At 46.3% G+C, this 16,146-nt stretch overlaps 6 protein-coding genes across 10 annotated transcripts; 1 reads left to right on the plus strand and 5 right to left on the minus strand.

Annotated features, from left to right (window-relative positions):
- Positions 1 to 100: 100 nt before the first annotated feature.
- LOC108155163 (nicastrin) lies at positions 101 to 3,794 on the minus strand. Of its 4 annotated transcripts, none has more exons than XR_001775032.2 (8): positions 3,593 to 3,793; positions 3,284 to 3,379; positions 2,520 to 3,212; positions 1,640 to 2,453; positions 1,373 to 1,584; positions 1,098 to 1,308; positions 845 to 952; positions 101 to 782 (listed from the first exon to the last, which is right to left on the minus strand). XR_001775032.2 is itself a non-coding variant. In XM_033389639.1 (7 exons), exons 1-7 carry the CDS (start codon positions 3,654 to 3,656, stop codon positions 758 to 760), a joined length of 2,115 nt encoding a protein of 704 aa, XP_033245530.1. In that variant the 5' UTR covers positions 3,657 to 3,794; the 3' UTR covers positions 101 to 757. The 4 variants fall into 4 exon arrangements, 2 of the variants coding, with proteins under 2 accessions (XP_033245530.1, XP_017141316.1); XR_004472026.1 differs by having other exon boundaries at positions 842 to 952; XM_033389639.1 differs by lacking the exon at positions 845 to 952 and having other exon boundaries at positions 3,593 to 3,794.
- Positions 3,795 to 3,915: 121 nt separating this feature from the next.
- On the minus strand, positions 3,916 to 4,672 carry LOC108155170 (60S ribosome subunit biogenesis protein NIP7 homolog). Its single transcript, XM_017285837.2, has 2 exons — positions 4,527 to 4,672; positions 3,916 to 4,475 (listed from the first exon to the last, which is right to left on the minus strand). Exons 1-2 carry the CDS (start codon positions 4,580 to 4,582, stop codon positions 3,989 to 3,991), a joined length of 543 nt encoding a protein of 180 aa, XP_017141326.1. The 5' UTR covers positions 4,583 to 4,672; the 3' UTR covers positions 3,916 to 3,988.
- A 394-nt stretch (positions 4,673 to 5,066) lies between these two features.
- LOC108155166 (mitochondrial coenzyme A transporter SLC25A42) lies at positions 5,067 to 9,415 on the minus strand. Of its 2 annotated transcripts, none has more exons than XM_017285831.2 (6): positions 9,181 to 9,415; positions 6,636 to 6,891; positions 6,254 to 6,563; positions 5,919 to 6,184; positions 5,675 to 5,861; positions 5,067 to 5,605 (listed from the first exon to the last, which is right to left on the minus strand). In XM_017285831.2, the coding sequence occupies exons 2-6, from the start codon at positions 6,868 to 6,870 to the stop codon at positions 5,452 to 5,454; spliced, it is 1,152 nt and encodes a 383-aa protein (XP_017141320.1). In that variant the 5' UTR covers positions 6,871 to 6,891; positions 9,181 to 9,415; the 3' UTR covers positions 5,067 to 5,451. The 2 variants fall into 2 exon arrangements, with proteins under 2 accessions (XP_017141320.1, XP_017141321.1); XM_017285832.2 differs by lacking the exon at positions 9,181 to 9,415 and adding an exon at positions 9,019 to 9,117.
- Positions 9,416 to 9,839: 424 nt separating this feature from the next.
- Positions 9,840 to 13,564, minus strand: LOC108155162 (lon protease homolog, mitochondrial-like). Its single transcript, XM_033389637.1, has 9 exons — positions 13,075 to 13,564; positions 12,745 to 13,003; positions 12,462 to 12,684; positions 12,280 to 12,409; positions 11,909 to 12,213; positions 11,413 to 11,835; positions 10,607 to 11,347; positions 10,352 to 10,541; positions 9,840 to 10,290 (listed from the first exon to the last, which is right to left on the minus strand). The coding sequence occupies exons 1-9, from the start codon at positions 13,411 to 13,413 to the stop codon at positions 10,033 to 10,035; spliced, it is 2,868 nt and encodes a 955-aa protein (XP_033245528.1). The 5' UTR covers positions 13,414 to 13,564; the 3' UTR covers positions 9,840 to 10,032.
- Positions 13,565 to 14,218: 654 nt separating this feature from the next.
- Positions 14,219 to 15,669, plus strand: LOC108155167. The gene is made up of 3 exons (XM_017285833.2): positions 14,219 to 14,497; positions 14,567 to 15,101; positions 15,162 to 15,669. The coding sequence occupies exons 1-3, from the start codon at positions 14,304 to 14,306 to the stop codon at positions 15,474 to 15,476; spliced, it is 1,044 nt and encodes a 347-aa protein (XP_017141322.1). The 5' UTR covers positions 14,219 to 14,303; the 3' UTR covers positions 15,477 to 15,669.
- LOC108155171 lies at positions 15,509 to 16,081 on the minus strand. Its single transcript, XM_017285838.2, has 2 exons — positions 15,845 to 16,081; positions 15,509 to 15,783 (listed from the first exon to the last, which is right to left on the minus strand). The coding sequence occupies exons 1-2, from the start codon at positions 15,992 to 15,994 to the stop codon at positions 15,700 to 15,702; spliced, it is 234 nt and encodes a 77-aa protein (XP_017141327.1). The 5' UTR covers positions 15,995 to 16,081; the 3' UTR covers positions 15,509 to 15,699.
- Between the last annotated feature and the right edge of the window lie 65 nt (positions 16,082 to 16,146).

The following is a 16,146-nucleotide window of genomic DNA, read 5'->3' on the forward strand; positions in this document are numbered from 1 at the left end:
TTGAGTGATTTACCCCCAAACAATCTATACCACGGGAGGGCGAGCTTGATGAATCCAATGAGATGGGTATATATTTAGAGGGTTTTAAATGCATATCTCATTGTATTCACAACTAAATTGGACATTTAGTTCACACCTTATCAAAATTTATTAAACGTACATAAGTTAAAGTCGTTATTAGAATAGTTATTCGCCTATGTCTTCTATGAAGTTAAGATTTCAGATCATTAAGTTCAGTATAGTATCGTATCGCAGGGATGCAGAAGGTATAAATATCTCCCTCGACTTAGGATTAGATAGCAGCAGTCAGTATCTTGTCAATATTTGTACAGACATGTGTTCCTTGGCATCCGTAGAGAGATTTGCATTATATCTTTTATAGTTTCGTCTCTATATACAATCCAAAGCGGACCGGGGCAGGGGACAGGGAACCGGGTAGCGGGAAGGTTGAACGAACATTCCTTCTTATGGATGATGTGCATGTGTATGTGTTTGCTGTCGCAATTGGTTAAGTGTCTATTATATATATATATATATATATATGTATATATGATACAAAATAGTCGCTAAAGGCTAATTTACTCGTTTAAAATACAAAAATACATACAAATAAATGTTCACTTAATGGTTTAAATTATACGAATTAGAATATCATTTAGTGTCTTTTCGTTAGATGTTTTTCAGATCACTTTCAGTGGATGCTTTACCCATGACTTCCTTATGCCTAGATCTTCTGGCTGCGCCCGCGATCCGCTGACTAACAGGCCGTCGGTGGCGGTAACCTAGAAGAGCACACACGTGTCAAAGATATGGTGGTTCGATCGACCGATTAATAGCTAACTACTCTTAAAACTTCAGTCGTATAAAGTTTAGCATGCAGATATTTTGGGAATGAGTCGCTCAACATGATGATGACGTCGCTGTGGCAGTTGTTCAACCTCAACCAAACAATCTAAAAACAATAAAGCTCAAATAAATATTACAATGAAAACAAATTAAAAGACAAAAGACTAGAGTCTATGGGAGAGAGATGGCCGCAAAAGTTGATGAACAGTTTTGCGATGATGCAAGCAGATGATGCAGCTGATGAGACTTACGCGGCATTGCTTGCCGGCAGATCCTCGAAGAGGACTTCCGAGCGCGAGCTAATGATGTACACCAGGCAGAAGGAGACGATGAGCACCACAATGCCGACACTGAGCGTTGTGACCTGGTGCACATTGGACGGACGCAGGAAGATGCGTGCACTAAACAGCGACCAGGTGGATTCAGTCCATGTAGAGTAGTTGCCCGACCGCCAATCGTAGTCTGCAAAGGGAGCGGATCGCAGATATTAGAAGCTAGTCGATGAAAGTGCAGTTGTATGGCTCACCATCGATCAGAAAGGCGGGGCTCAAGGCAGAGCTGTAGTTCTGTGTGGTGAGACGGCACTCCCCGACACCGTTGAAGCCGGCAAAGTAGTGCAGCGGCAAGATGGTGCAATTGTCTTTAGGTATCTTTGGCTGCTTTTGCGAGAGCAGATAGCCCAGCACTCGGTAGGTCCATCCGGATGACTCTTGTGGGCCGCCCAACACGCTTACATACCTTTAAATGGCTTTAGTTAGAATGGTTTTAAATTAGCTTGAAATAACGAGCTTACCGCATCGGAGGCATAGGCAGACCCTTGGGACTGCCTGGATAGGAAGCGGACTTGAAGAGCGGGCAGTCTGCAGACAGCAGGAAACAGTAGAAGAACTCGTCGGCCAACACGGGGTTCGCCACCTTGCTCCCTGTGTACTCCTTACCGGTGAGCGTCTCGTAGAGCGCCATGGCCACAATGGAGGACACGTTGCGCACTTTCATCTGCAGAGAATCAGCTTTGAAGTTCTTGGTGTCGCCCACATCCGGTAGCAACGTGAAATCTTGACTAGTGTTGCCATAGTTAAAGGCCACGTTATCGGCATCATCGTAGATGGAGTGATAGTACTTATTGGCTGGCTTTGCATTCAAAATAAGGGCCGGAAACTTTGGGTCGCGCCGCAGGAAAGACTGTGCCGATGTGGGTGGTATATGGTAGCTCATTTCCGATTGGATGTTCAGATTGAAGCCATAGCGGGGCGACTGGGCATAGTTGTTAAGCTGCTGCAGCAGCTTCTGAGCGAGTGGCGTGCCACTCAGGGCGTGCAGCTTGATGTTCGCTATATCATCCAGTGTGCCAATGTCCAGCATGAACTCAATGTTGTCAAACGTGATGAGGTTGCGACGAGCGGACGACTTGGGGAAAGCAAATCTCTCTACGTCGTAGACGAAGCGCTGGGATCCGATATAGTCATAGGATTCGCCATTGAAAGTTACGAACAGAACATTACGCCGGTTATCGGGCAGCGAGCTTTGAGGAGGCAGCAGCTCCCGGAGAAGATGTGCCACCTGCGTTAATATGGCCAGCCCCACGAGAGAGTCCATGGCTCCTAGACCTACGAGTCCACAAAGACATAGGGAGTGCTATTGAAAATGAAAACCTTCTTTAATACTGAACTTACCCACGCCATCAAACATGCTGGCGGTATCCAGGCGACAGGTTACCAATATGAACTTTTCGCTGGTTATAGCCAATTCAGTTTCCTCTGCTTCAACCGACGAGACATTGCGCGGATATACAGTGGCATAGACGTTGCGACCCTCCAGCGGATCGCAGTACTTGCTGCCGCTCAAATTGTTAATGAAACGGGTGCGTCTTATGCACACCTCAGAGCTGACGGCGGCCGACATAAAGGACTTGACCTCTATGGCGCACAGACTGCGCAGGGCATGCGTCTCGTAGTTGAAATTGTTGAACTTCAGGAAGCACTTCTCCAGCTTGGAGATTTCCTCAGTGTCGGCTATGTAGTAGATGGGAAAGGGGAAGTCCTCATGCAACAGACCCGTGCCCCAGGGATTCCAGCTGGTGGCTGGATTGCTCGCATCACACGTCTCGCTGTTGTTCAGACTACTGTACTGATTCGGGCAGTTCAGCTCGTGCGAGAACTGTTTCATCTTTTCGGGTTTGTTGATCAGCAGCACCACTGAGATGTTGCTGGGCCCGGCCTCAATCAGCCGCAAGAGATTGCGTCTGGTGAACAAGTGGGGTGGTATCATCGGGGCGTAGGGCGGCGACGGGGGACTGGCGAGCAGAAACTCCAAGTCCGCCTCGACGTTAATCAGATGCAACACGCCCACTGAACCCGCGTGTGTGGCTGCAACAAATCAAAACAAATGAAATGCTTGAAGAGCACTCTGTATAGTCTGTGTAATATATAGTACTTACAGGAGCAGCCAGTCTGATGGGTGCCATTCAAGCGTCGAAAGCAGCCCGCGCCCACAATGGGCTGGTACATCTTATCGCGCGTACGTTCGCCTTGAGCTGCGAAGGGGTGAAACAACAAACAAACGACGGGTTAGATGAGTCAGCATTGTTGACTGGTCAACTGGCCTTATGCATCGGTTAAGGTCAACCAAACGTGGGAGTAGCAGGCTACAATTACAAAGTGTATGCGACGCCAAAAGTCTGGCGTTCATTCGTCTCATTCTACCCGTAGAATTGAACCACCATACGCCTGCCAAAATAAATTCTTACCGAAAGCAGCTCCGTGCTGCAGCATTAACAGCCATATAGCAGCCGCATGTACCCGCTTTTCCATTGAAAGACCTTTGCTAGCTGTTAGCTGTGCTCTTTGTTTGCGCTCACTGCCAAGTTCCTTTGCTGCCAGAATAGTTAATATTGCTCACTAAAATAAAAACATATTACCACTTTCGCGAGGCAGTGTTGGGTAAGCGTTGAAAGAACACCAGGGCTGCAGGCCGCCGAAGAACCAGGGCTGCACTGTTTTTTCACGACTTTTTTCGAATATTTAAATAAGCAAAATCTTCCTCAAAGTCTCCCATTAAAACTCAGACAACTCGTGTTTTCAAATTCTCGTAAGACTTATTATTTACTAAAACATGATTACAGCTATAGAGTTATAGTACGCATCTAAAACAGCGTGTCCTCGGCGCGTATGTACTCGCCAAGGTCCGATTGGTGGTAACAGACTGCAGTCAGTGGATCAGCGGTCTTGCAGTCGGTGGTGGAGCGTGCCAGAACTCCAAAGCCTAGAGGCAAATCACTCATGGAGTACACCACCACTCCCTGGTACTGGGCTGCGTTCTCGGTGATTCGTGCCAGACCCGATTTGGGTACGTTGTTGCCGTACAGGTACTGCTGTTCAAATGATGGCTTCACCCACACCTTGTGCTGGGCGTACGGCGCCAGATAGTACAGCGCTGTGATGTGGAATTTCAGTTTGTTGGTCTTGGAGAACTTTCCAAAGCAGGTGCCCACGCTGACCAGTTGCTTGCCGCTGAAGCACTCGCTTAACTTGAGTATCCGCTCCGACACATAGTAAACGCGATCCCGGAGCTCACGGAAACAGTAGGTGCCGTCCGGGCGATCGATCAGCTGCGTTACATTTGTCCCAATGCTGCAAGGAAGCTGGTTAATGCCATTCAAACCAAGCGATTATGTTACCTACTATTTGTTCAGCTTCTCGAACAGAATCTTCGCACGCTCGTCAGATAAACGCTTCATTTTACCTTATAATAACACCAAAAAACCAAAAAGTGCGGAAGCTACACGTGAGAGTTTGGTTCATGAACGAAAACAAAAAGGAACTATTCAGGAGTGTGCGAAGTGAACTAGTTACCTTAACACATTTGACCCATACTAAAAATAACTATCGATACTTAGCAGCGATCAGCTGTCGCCTGACCTTTCGAAGCACTGCCATCTTAGTTGCGGAACAAAACAAAATGGCTATCGATACTATCGACTGTATAGCAGAGCTGCGCGCCTAAGTTTGAATGCGAATGTTTGTGAAGAATATGCGTTCTTTAATACATCATTAAAAATTAAATTTAATAGATTGATGAAATATCGCTGTTTGAATGCCATCTAAAGAAAAGAATATGTTTAAACAATTTTGTAAATTTATTTATAATCATAAAAAACACACTAACATACAATATACTCGTATATATATAATCTATGCATAAGATGATTTCGCTGGTGAACATTAATAAATTCATGGCAATTTTTACAATTTACGAAAGCAGATTGACAAATTTTTTATGAATATAGATACATATACAAATCTTCAATATATCATTAAGTCTAGGAGTAATAATTACTTTATTGTCCAGGTAACGCCACTGAATAGAGCTTAGGGCGAATCAATATACAGACTGTGTTTTATTACTTTGGGCTTAAAGCAGATAATAAATCAATTATGGTAAATAACAAATTTCTCCTCTCCTCCACAATTAACAACTAAAAATATCTAACAATTAGAGCCTGCTGCCCCTCCTGCAGCTTTATTATCGGATCATATGATCATCGTACTTAAGAACAAAGCAGTGCGTTTTTTGGTGTGTGTATGTTGTGGGGCGCATGGGCATGGGCTAATCCTCCAGCCGGCCACGCTTTAAGTGAGACAACTCCCTCAGCCAGGCTTTGATCAGGTCATAGGTGGAGAAGCTAATGCCTACAGCAATGGGGCCCTTGAGCCAATTCATGCTGAGGCCCTTGTAGAAACCATTCTTGATACCCTCCTCTCTGTGGAAGCACACAATGAATATGCATTAAAACCAAAGAAGTTACACATTCTGCTTTGTCTTCTCTCACCGATAGATTTTAACGAGCGTCTCTAGAATGGTGGGACACCTCTCATTGTTCGCTTCGTTCACACGCATAGTTTGCATTCTTCTGCGCACAATATCCAAAGGATAGCTCGCCGTTTGGCCGGCGGCACCAGCCGCAGCACCAAACGCCAGCGAGACTAGAGTATTCGGTTTGTTATTGCCAACCATTTCTGCAATTGAAGTAAAAGGTTTTAGCCATGAATTTCAATCCAGGAAGCACTCCTCACCATGGTACTCCCGCTTCAGGGTTTCGTAGGTGAAGAAGGAGGTGCCCGCGTAGGGTATCACCCCCAGCACTGTGGCACCGTAGCCACGGTACAGTGTCCGTGGTCCCTCCTCTACCCAAATCTTGGCAAAGACCTGCCGGAGCGTTCGGTAGCCCGTGTATCTGTCTGTCACGGCCATGCGAGCGCGGGCCAGATCCAAGGGATACGTGAGCGATTGGGATGTGATGCCCGCCAGTGAGCCAGCCACAAAGCGACGTACCTTCGTGCTGTAATAGAAGAGACAGGCATTTTAGCGGAAGCCTGAAGGTCAATCAGTAATCAGTAGTGTCACCCACTTGGAGCCATCCTTGTCGACCTGCAGGATCCTGCGCCACTGCTCGTGGGCGGTGAACTGTATGGCCGCATAGGGTACAATCCTGGCCATCGTGGCCGAGTTGCCACGCCACAGGGCCAGGACACCCTCATTGGCGTAGGTGTGCTGCAGATACCGCAGCGAGGCACGGAACGAAAAGGGAACATCTTTGCGTATCTGAAAGTTGATTTTCGTGCGGTCCAGCGGAGCGATGACGGTCTTGGCCAAAGCCCCTGCCGCCGCACCAGACACCAGGCTGATGATTACCTGATCGACATTGGTATTGGTGCGCCCTAAGTGGGGGCGAAAAAAGGGCCACAAATTAAGAACAAACAGCAGGAAATTGCAGCATTCATTGGACCTACCGCTGGGACTGGGGCTGACTGAATTGGCGGGTGTTTCTGTTACTGATGGTGTTTGCTGTTCCGATGCTGATGTCACATCATGTGCTCCGCTTGCATCCTCGTCCTCCACGTCTGCGGATGCAGCAGCAGCAGCAGTGCCCGCACCCGTTGCGGTGGTGCCCACTGTGCTCGATAATTGACTACCCGTTGACTTAATGGACATGGCAATGTTCGGCTTCTCCAGAAGACGGCTCATCGCAGACTCGGACTTTGATTCCTGGGCAAACGAGAAATCAGTTTTGATATCAATTTGAGCTATGCATAAGCAGGGGCTTATCACAACAGCCGATAACAGCCATCAAATATAGCCAAAGAGCACCCGAAATAAACCAGAAATCATTTCTCCCTCAATTTACTTTTGGTTCGGCACTGGCTGTGCATTCATAAGACTTCTAATCAAAACGAGGCGTGCTTCATAAACCCATAGATAGAAATACGTCGTCATATAACAAAGCTACATATGGACATACAGTACACTCCCGAAAGGGCGAACATTTCGGTTCATGCACATTGGTAAAGAGGAACCAGTTGTGGGCTTGAGTATTTAATTATTCAAATACATATTTACTATTTAGTTATACATTTTAGCATTAATCTGCCTCGTCATGCACTCGACATTTACCGAATCCCACCGAATCGATTAGGTATGTTTATGGGAGTTTCTCCACTGAGAGCCTTCACTGTACACACTGATGTGTGAGATTTATTTTAGTTGATAAGGAAAGAACGCTCTCTCACAAGTCCATGCAAATTTCTATCTGTCACAATTGTTTCGTAATTGAAGCGAAGCAAGTGATTTCTTCTTTGGCATGGGTCCAAAAACATACATAATGTCTTTAGACCCAGGTCTTGGCCAAGTTGAAGAAGGTGGACTGCTGTGTTTTCTGCTCTCTGGGTTAGTTGGCAGCATTCCCAATTGAACTTTGCTTTCGGCCCCCGGTGCGTATTTGCCACTGAAACCCCGAAACTTGGTCAGAGATTAGAATTTCTCTGAATAATCAGAAGCACCTGATAAGATTCGCTATGTATGCGCTAATTGCGTCTTACAATAGATAGGAGGAAGAGGGCGAGGGGGAGGGAGGTACCCAAAACATTCGTTCGCTTCGAGAAGAGGGCGATCGACCTCTGCTCTGTCTTGTTGTTTGTTCGCACAAACTGCAAAACAAACCGCAAAACCAGTTGGCGGTGCTAGTATTATAAAAAAGCAAACAGCCAAACAGCAAAAACAGATTATCAGAGAGCCGGAGCCCGGCCTTTCGGTGGCACACACACCTCCCAAAACAATTATCATGCTGAAAAGCGCGGTCCTCAAATTGTGTTATTGTATGTGTGGCCGCACGTGTGGGGAGAATCATTGTGGGGATGCTTGGGGGATTCGGGTGGGCACGGTTCCAAGTGGGCAGGGGCTAAAATTAACGCATTTCATTGACTGATCGGTGCAGGAAAGCTTTCAGTTTTATAGAAATACTTTCGCAAGATTCGCATAACGCTGGCCTTGAACGTGATTGTGTACCATAGGCAGAAATATATAGATAGGTAGCAAGTTATATTAAATAGAAGTAATGCAGCATCCAGTACCCAGGAAAGAGTGGAACTGCCTTATCTTCCTTTTAATATACCATGACCACATTCTTCTCATTTCACGCCACGTAAATAGGGGGAATGGATGCTACTGCTGCCGGAGCAGCACAGCGCTCAATGAATGCAAACAAGTTCGTTAGCAAATGGTTTGTTGTTTTGCACTTGAGTCAAGGCTATTCGCGGGGAGGCCTGTTGATCCAGTATCCAGTTGACCCAGGGGAGAACGTGAAAACGTTGCTCATTATGATTCTAGTTCTGATGCTGGCATTGAAATTTGTTTGTGAGAGAGAGAACCCACAGGCCGGTCCATAAATAGACACACTCAAACGCCAGCGATAAGGGGGGGGGGGGGGGGGGGGGGGGGAAGCTGGAGAAGTCATATTTATACTGGACTTTGTACCCGGCAGTGGAAAGCCAGTGAGCAAGTGGAATTGAATCAATCAAAACAACAAAAAATTACAAGTGCTGATGATACATGCTATATGGTTATAGTATGCAGATTCAATTACTTAAAGCATGCATTTACTCGGAAAAGAATGCAGTTCGTTGCGCTTTTTTTGTTGTTTACGTCTGGAAAGAGCTACGTGACTTCATTCTGATTGGATTGGAATGAGAGCCACGAGAACAGCTGTTTTACGATTATCGTTGCTGTTGTTGTTGCTGTTGGAAATCATTTTCTTTGTCTGACGCAGAGACAAGTGGATCTTATTTATCCACCTACTTGAACCTAACATGCAATGAACTATCTTAACTAAGCTTTTACTTATCATATCAGAAGGGCCTTGTTTACTCCAATTTATTGCTCCACAAACCACTCTCGCAGACACACACAGACACGCACTCAAACACAATATACATTATATAATTAGGAAAAATGAAAACAACAATAAAAATTATGTTGAAAAGCTCTTAAGGCACAAAGCACCTTTTGTTTTTGTTATTAGCACAGATTTATTCTTGCCGATAATCTCCGCGAAACCGAAGTTTCGGCTTCCACTTTGCACTGGCACTGGTCTAGCTCATAGGTTTCGTTCTAGCCAACTTAATGGATTCATTTATTTCACAATTTCCACAGTCGAAATCATTAACAAATGATTAAAAAACATTAACAACAATCATTTTCGGCGCGACTTGAAGCAACTGTGACTGCTTTATGGTTAAAATACCTAAGAAGTATACCAAAATATACCGTCTCATTTTAAAAATATACCGTAGACGACAACTACACATATTACCTACATTTTTGTGTAATTACCATGGAATTATCCACTTTTTGACATGCCTTTTTCCGACATTTTTGGAAAAAATTTGATGGAAAGCAATCAGGAATTTAATATTGAGCAGCAATTTGTACTCGATGTGGCCTGGGACATGGCTCTAAATGGCATTTCTACACGATTTCTACATTGGTTCCTTAGCAAGAGGGTGAGTTCAGTCTTAAAAATAATATGAAAAGTATACAAATCGCAAGGTGTGTGAGCTAGGCATGGTGGCAAGAAAATCAGTGTGACTGCGAATTAGTCGACAAAATATACTATCCTGCCCTCAGAAATATAACGATATATAAAATCTCCTTTCAAAATGTACCGTAAATTTGAAACTTAAGCCACTTAAGCCCCATTTATTTAAACATATGAACTGAACCGCGGAAAATAATACTGATATCTAATCACCAAACTACTACGTGACAGTTCCATCGGCATTGTGTCGGATATACAGACTCGATTTATGTACATTAGCTTAGGTTTAGCAAATGCTTTTGTATTGTCTACATACACTAATTATACTGATACGATGTCCATACAACGATGTAACCCCCAACCTCTAAGATAATACGAGGCCCGAATGGCATTGTGCCGGCCGCGCAGTCTACGCTGGATACCTCGAGGGGTTCGGAAAATGCAATGTTGTAGACATCCTCGTAGTTGGCCGCAAAGTGAACATCCAGGCCTTCGGTTATGAACTTGGGCAATTCCTCGAAGTCCTTCTTGTTGTCCGCGGGCAGGATGAGACAGTGGACGCCACTGCGACGTGCCTGATAGTGGAAATAGCATATCAAATAAAGCTTCATTCATAATGGACACACATCTGCTTACGGCTATGGCCTTCTCCTTGATGCCTCCTACGGGCAGAACTTTGCCCTTCAGCGATATCTCGCCCGTCATGGCCACATCATTACGCACAGGCTTGTTGGTGGCCAACGAAATTAGGGCGGTGATTATGGTGACGCCAGCACTGGGTCCATCCTTTGGTACGGCCCCCTCAGGAACATGAAGGTGGATGTTTCTATAATGGGAAAAAGGTAAACAGGATAAGAAAGTCCAACGAGTAGCTTCTTCGGAGACTCTTACGCAAGCTCTAGGTACTGATTTCCAGGATCTCGAATGTGAATAAAGTTTCGCGCCACGGTCAGGGCTATTTGGGCCGATTCCTTCATCACATCTCCAAGGTTTCCGGTGATATACAAGGTGCCACCTCCGCTTACACCACTGGCTTCTGATATGGGGCCCAGGCTTTTATATTTGTTCCGCGGCGATGTCTCAATGTACAGCGATGAGCCACCCATGGCCGTCCAGGCCAGGCCCATGACCACGCCCGGCGGCGTCGTCTCGTACATGCGATCCGAGGTAAAGATCTGCTTGCCCAGGAATGTGGTCAGATTTTCGGCATCCACTGGGAAGCTGGTGCCCTCTTTCTTGACCAAAAGGAAGGCCACCTTGCGAATAACCTTCTCGATCTGTTTCTGCAAGTTGCGCACTCCGGACTCGCGGCAATAGTTGCGTATCAGCATATTCAGGGCTTTCTCGGTTATGCTGATATGCTCGTCGGTCAGGCCACAGTCGTTCATCGACTGCGGTATTAGATACTGGCGGGCAATGGCCACCTTCTCCTCGGCCACATAGCCGGACATCTGAATCAGCTCCATGCGATCTCTCAGCGGCTCTGGTATGGTATCAATCACGTTGGCCGTGCAAATGAATAGCACACGCGACAGGTCGATTGGCACGTCCAGATAGTGGTCCAGGAAATTGGCATTCTGCTCGGGATCGAGTAGCTCTAACAGCGCCGAGCTGGGATCTTCCTGATAGCCCCTGTGGATAGGGAGATTACGAGTATACTTCGCCTCGAAATCGAATCAAGTATTCGTGCCACCCACTTGCCAATCTTGTCAACCTCATCAATGAGCACTAGAGGATTCTCAGTCTTGGTTTTTTTCAAGCACTGTATCAGCTTGCCGGGCATTGCGCCCACGTAGGTGCGACGATGTCCCTTGATCTCAGCCACATCCGTCATGCCGCCCACACTGAAGCGGAAGTACTCGCGATTCAGGGCCCGAGCAATGGACTTGGCTATGCTCGTCTTGCCTACCCCAGGCGGTCCATGGAAGCACAAGATCTTGCCCTGCGTGGTGCCTTTCAGAGCACTGACGGCGATAAACTCTAGGATGCGCTTCTTGACATCCTCTATGCCGTAGTGATCATGGTTTAGGATCTCGTTGGCTTTGTCCAGGCAGAGATTCTCAGTGCTCATGACGCCCCAGGGTAGCGAGGTGAGCCAGTCGAGGTAGTTGCGGGTTACACTGTAATCAACAAGAGAAGGATACATTAGGATGATGTTAAGGAGCTCTCTTAATGGATCGATCTCTTGCTTACTTAAATTCAGAGCTATGACTCTCCAGGAATTTCAGTTTGGTCAGTTCCTCATCGATGACCTGCTTAATACTTTCTGGAACGATTTTGTCCTGGAGCTTTTCCATATAATTTTCACCGATGGCATCCTTGTCGTCTTTTTCAATGCCCAGCTCCTTTTTGATAACCTTCAACCGTTCGTGCAGTATGTATTTTCGGTGCTGCTGCTTGACTTTTTCCTCTACCTCGCGTCCTATTTTCGCCTGCAGTCTCGATAGCTCCTGCTCTTTTTTGAGTAATGTGAGGGACAGCTGCAGACGTTTTGGGATCTTTAAAAGAAAAATGTGTTATCATAAAGGAGAAATCTGTAGACTCAAGGAATGCCACATATGTACATCTTCTTCCTCCAGGATACTTTGCAGCTCCTCTGGGTCTCCGGTCGACAGGGAGGCACCCAAGTCGCATAGGTAGATGGGGTTGTGCACAACTCGTTGATTCTGATGCAGCATTTGATGGAGACTCTCCCTAAGGGAATGAGAGTTAAGCAGAAAGCTTCTTGTGGGGTTGAAAAGCTTACCTATACAGGGGACTCATGGTGATAATGTCGCGTAGAGTCTTGATAATCTCTTGTCTTAGCGCCTTGACCACTGCGGTTTCTTTGTAAACTGGTAGCTTCACATTCTCAACCTCTACAATGAGCACGGGCGGTGATGCAGCTGGTGCAGCAGACTCTGCAACGGGGATAGCTGATGTACTCTCTTCGGCTTCGATTGCGGCTTTGGCTGCAGCTTTTAATTTTTCTGAAATATGCGAACGCTCTTCCAAATCGAATTCACTAGTGTGTGTCTGTAGGTGCTTACCTGGCTTTTTTGGATGTGGTAGATCCTCGATCACCTCTCCTGTGATGCGTATGCGACGATGGGCCACCACCACCATGCGCATCTTGTCGCCCAAATCCAGAACCTCTTGGATCTGTGCAAAAGTGCCCAGGTGATAGACCTCATCCAGACTCTGGACGACCTCCTCTTCCCCGTCGACTTTCTTGAGGAAAACCCCAACGTAGGGCTGATTAAGGCTAACTTTGCGACGCAGCAGATTTATAACAATTGGGTTGGACACCTTAAAGATGAGTTGAGTCGTGATGTACGCCACTGGAATTTTATATCTGTCCCGTTTGCATATGCACTCACCTCCACAATCTTCATGAATCGCGGAAACAAGGGATTCTTACGCATGGCTAGCAGCGGAACATGTGGCCATACGTCGGGCACGGCCACTGTGGCAGGCAGGTTAGAATCTTGGTCGGACAGCAATTCTGTTACCGCTGGCGCTTTCTTGTTCTCGGGATAATCGCGTTTGCGACTGTAGAAGCGCTGAGCCATCACCATTGTCGCGCCATTGAATCTCTGCAGGCGCGTAACCTTCTCGCTAAAGTGTCTAGTCAAGGCACTTTGTCCCGGGCGGGTCCATGCAATTGTCGTGGACAGGGCCCGCATTAGGTGCCGCCCTCGTACAGCGTGAGCTATCATTTTCAACCAGCTCGAGAATCAATCAAATTAAAAAACGCAGGCAAGTGCGGGAACAGTTATTATGTGACAGGCAGTGTGACCCAGGATCGATCAAATATACTGTCTGACCCTCAGGAATATACCGAAATATATGTCACGGCTTCAAAATATTCCGTAAATATACTGACGAATTATTTGTATTCAAGCTCCATCATATTCCTCGTTTTTTATATTCGATTTAAAATCACCAGCTAGCTAGAACCCTCAGCTCTTAATTCATAATTTTATCCAATTGATGAGTTAATTTCCTATAAGATTGGCTAATTTCAAGGTTCACTTTCAACTTGAATGGGTGTCAAGCAAGACTTGAACGAAAAAGGTCAAGAAAAAGTAAAAAAGATCGGTAACAGAGCGGTAAGTGTGATTTTTTTGGAAATGACAATCAAACCCAGTATAAACATTTGGAATCGGCTTGTTGGACGGTGTAAATAAGGAGTTTACATAATAAAATGCATAAAACATTCTTCCTCATCACTGCTATTTCGTTTTTTCTCAGCTACGTGATTTTCAGCATTTTGGCAATATATTCTATTCACAGAAGCCATCGTTTATTATGCTCTTTATCTTTTTGGCAAAAGGGCTGTTCTTTTCTAAACAGAATTGCCCATTCTTTATCGGTTTCCTTTTATTTTTTTCTTTCGTTTTCTCCGCTTTATGTCTAATTGTATATTTTTTCCGTTATTGACTTTTTTCGAATACAGCTGGTATTTGGCGGCGCATAGCGCTGCCACCGCGGCGAAAACTTTGCGTGTGGTAGCATGGTTTTTCTGGTTTGCAGCCAACTTTACGCGAGACGCACTGAAAACAAAACAGAGTACAGTAAAAAAATCAAAATTTTGCTCAATAAAAAGATGAACGTTGACTTGCGGTCATACTCGCGACACTGGCTCACGGAGTTCATAGAGCAGTACCAGGAGGAGGAGTGCCTGTGGCAGCCGAAGCACAACGACTACAGCAACCATGCCGCTCGGAACAAGTCCTACGACAGGCTCGTGGAGAAGCTGAAAGAAGTCGAACCGAATCCCGACCGACCCATGGTCGTAAGGTGCATTGGTTATACTATGCCCACCAGTTTCGCAATGCGATCTAATGCTCTTTTTGTTATTGGTTGCAGAAAAATCAACTCACTTCGCTCGGCATTTCGGAGAGAGTATCGGAAGACGACTTGCAAGAGCGACTATGAGACACGGTTGTGGTACTACGACAGGCTGCTCTTCATCGCCGACCACAAGCCAAAGCGGCATGAGTCGGGCACCAAACCGAAGCGGGAATTGCACATTAGCTTCGACGATGAGGATTCCATGGAGTATGAGGACGAGTCACATCACACAACCTCACATTCACAGCAGATGGATAATTTAGGGCCCACATCCTCCGAGGAAGTGGAAGAGGTGCCTGCCACCAACAATGTGGTGGTCAGTAGTGAAGGCGCCACCCTAAGTACACTATCCGTGACGCCAGCGGATTGTGTAACTCTCGTGAAGAGCGAACAGCATCAACATGATGCGGCTGCCGTCCAGGCACACCAGCAATTAGTAGCACATGCGGCGGCCCAAAATTCCATAGCTGCTGCGGCAGCCCAAGGGCATGCTGTCAAAGTGCTGGAGATCACATCACTAGATTCAAACAGTCAGCGGGAGATACAACAGGTAAGCGGTTACCATTGATTTCCTTAGTACCATTTCATGTATGTTTTCCGTATCAAACAGGCCGTCAACTCCCTGGAACAACACCAGCAGCAAATGCATCTCCAGCAGGCCAATGGTCACGGCCAGGCTGTGCCGACCATACAGATCGGACGCGAACACTATCAGCCTCTGTTTAGCAATGCAAACACCACAGCGTACACAACCGCACCGCAACCCCCGCCGCATGACGAATACGATGCTATCGGTGTGAATGTGGCCAGCAAACTGCGAGCCGTCAATCCCACCCAGCGCATCATTGCGGAGAAGCTCATAAGCGACGTGCTCTTTAATGCCCAGCTGGACAACCTCACTGTCAACTCGGCCGTAACGCAGTAGTAACCTTAATCTCAGTTGCAATCGCCAATAGGTTAGGAAACAAAGTTCTACAGAATCCCTTTATTTAACGTCACATTCTGTTTTGCTCTTCCGATATTGGCCACTTTTGTGGCCAGCAGCAGTTCATTGTATCATACCGTTCGTGTGTAGTTTTAATTAATTATATACAATAAATAGATTGTATGTTTTAAGATCCACAGCCGTCTCACCCCCTCTTATTATCTCATTTCGCGCTGCTGCTCTGCTGCGTCTCCGCCGTAGTCTGGTCTCCGCCACCTGCTATCTTGTTCCAAACGAATCTGGCAAACTAAAGGAAGGATAGCTTAAGGATTAGCTATTATTGATGGGGGGACATCACCACCACTCACCGTGACCGGCGGGAGGTCGATTTGCTCCGACTCTGTCACCAGTTTGCGGTTGTTCTGCATATAGCCCCAGCCGAGATGTATGCCAATCAGGCTAGGCACCATCACAATGGTAACCAGGTTGCGCGACACAAACGACGGTTGCTTGGGCATAATTTCTGTTAAATTGCACGCCAAAAAATTATTATTTAACAAAAACAAGACATTTACAGTGTGACTGCCGTTGGGAAAAATACTGATTTGATATTTTGTCTCTGTCAAAAATACCAAAACTAATCATAGCAAGAGTTTGCCGGGCTGGCTGG

This window comes from Drosophila miranda, chromosome 2 (assembly GCF_003369915.1).
Source record: "Drosophila miranda strain MSH22 chromosome 2, D.miranda_PacBio2.1, whole genome shotgun sequence".
In the NCBI taxonomy this organism is placed as follows: domain Eukaryota; kingdom Metazoa; phylum Arthropoda; class Insecta; order Diptera; family Drosophilidae; genus Drosophila; species Drosophila miranda.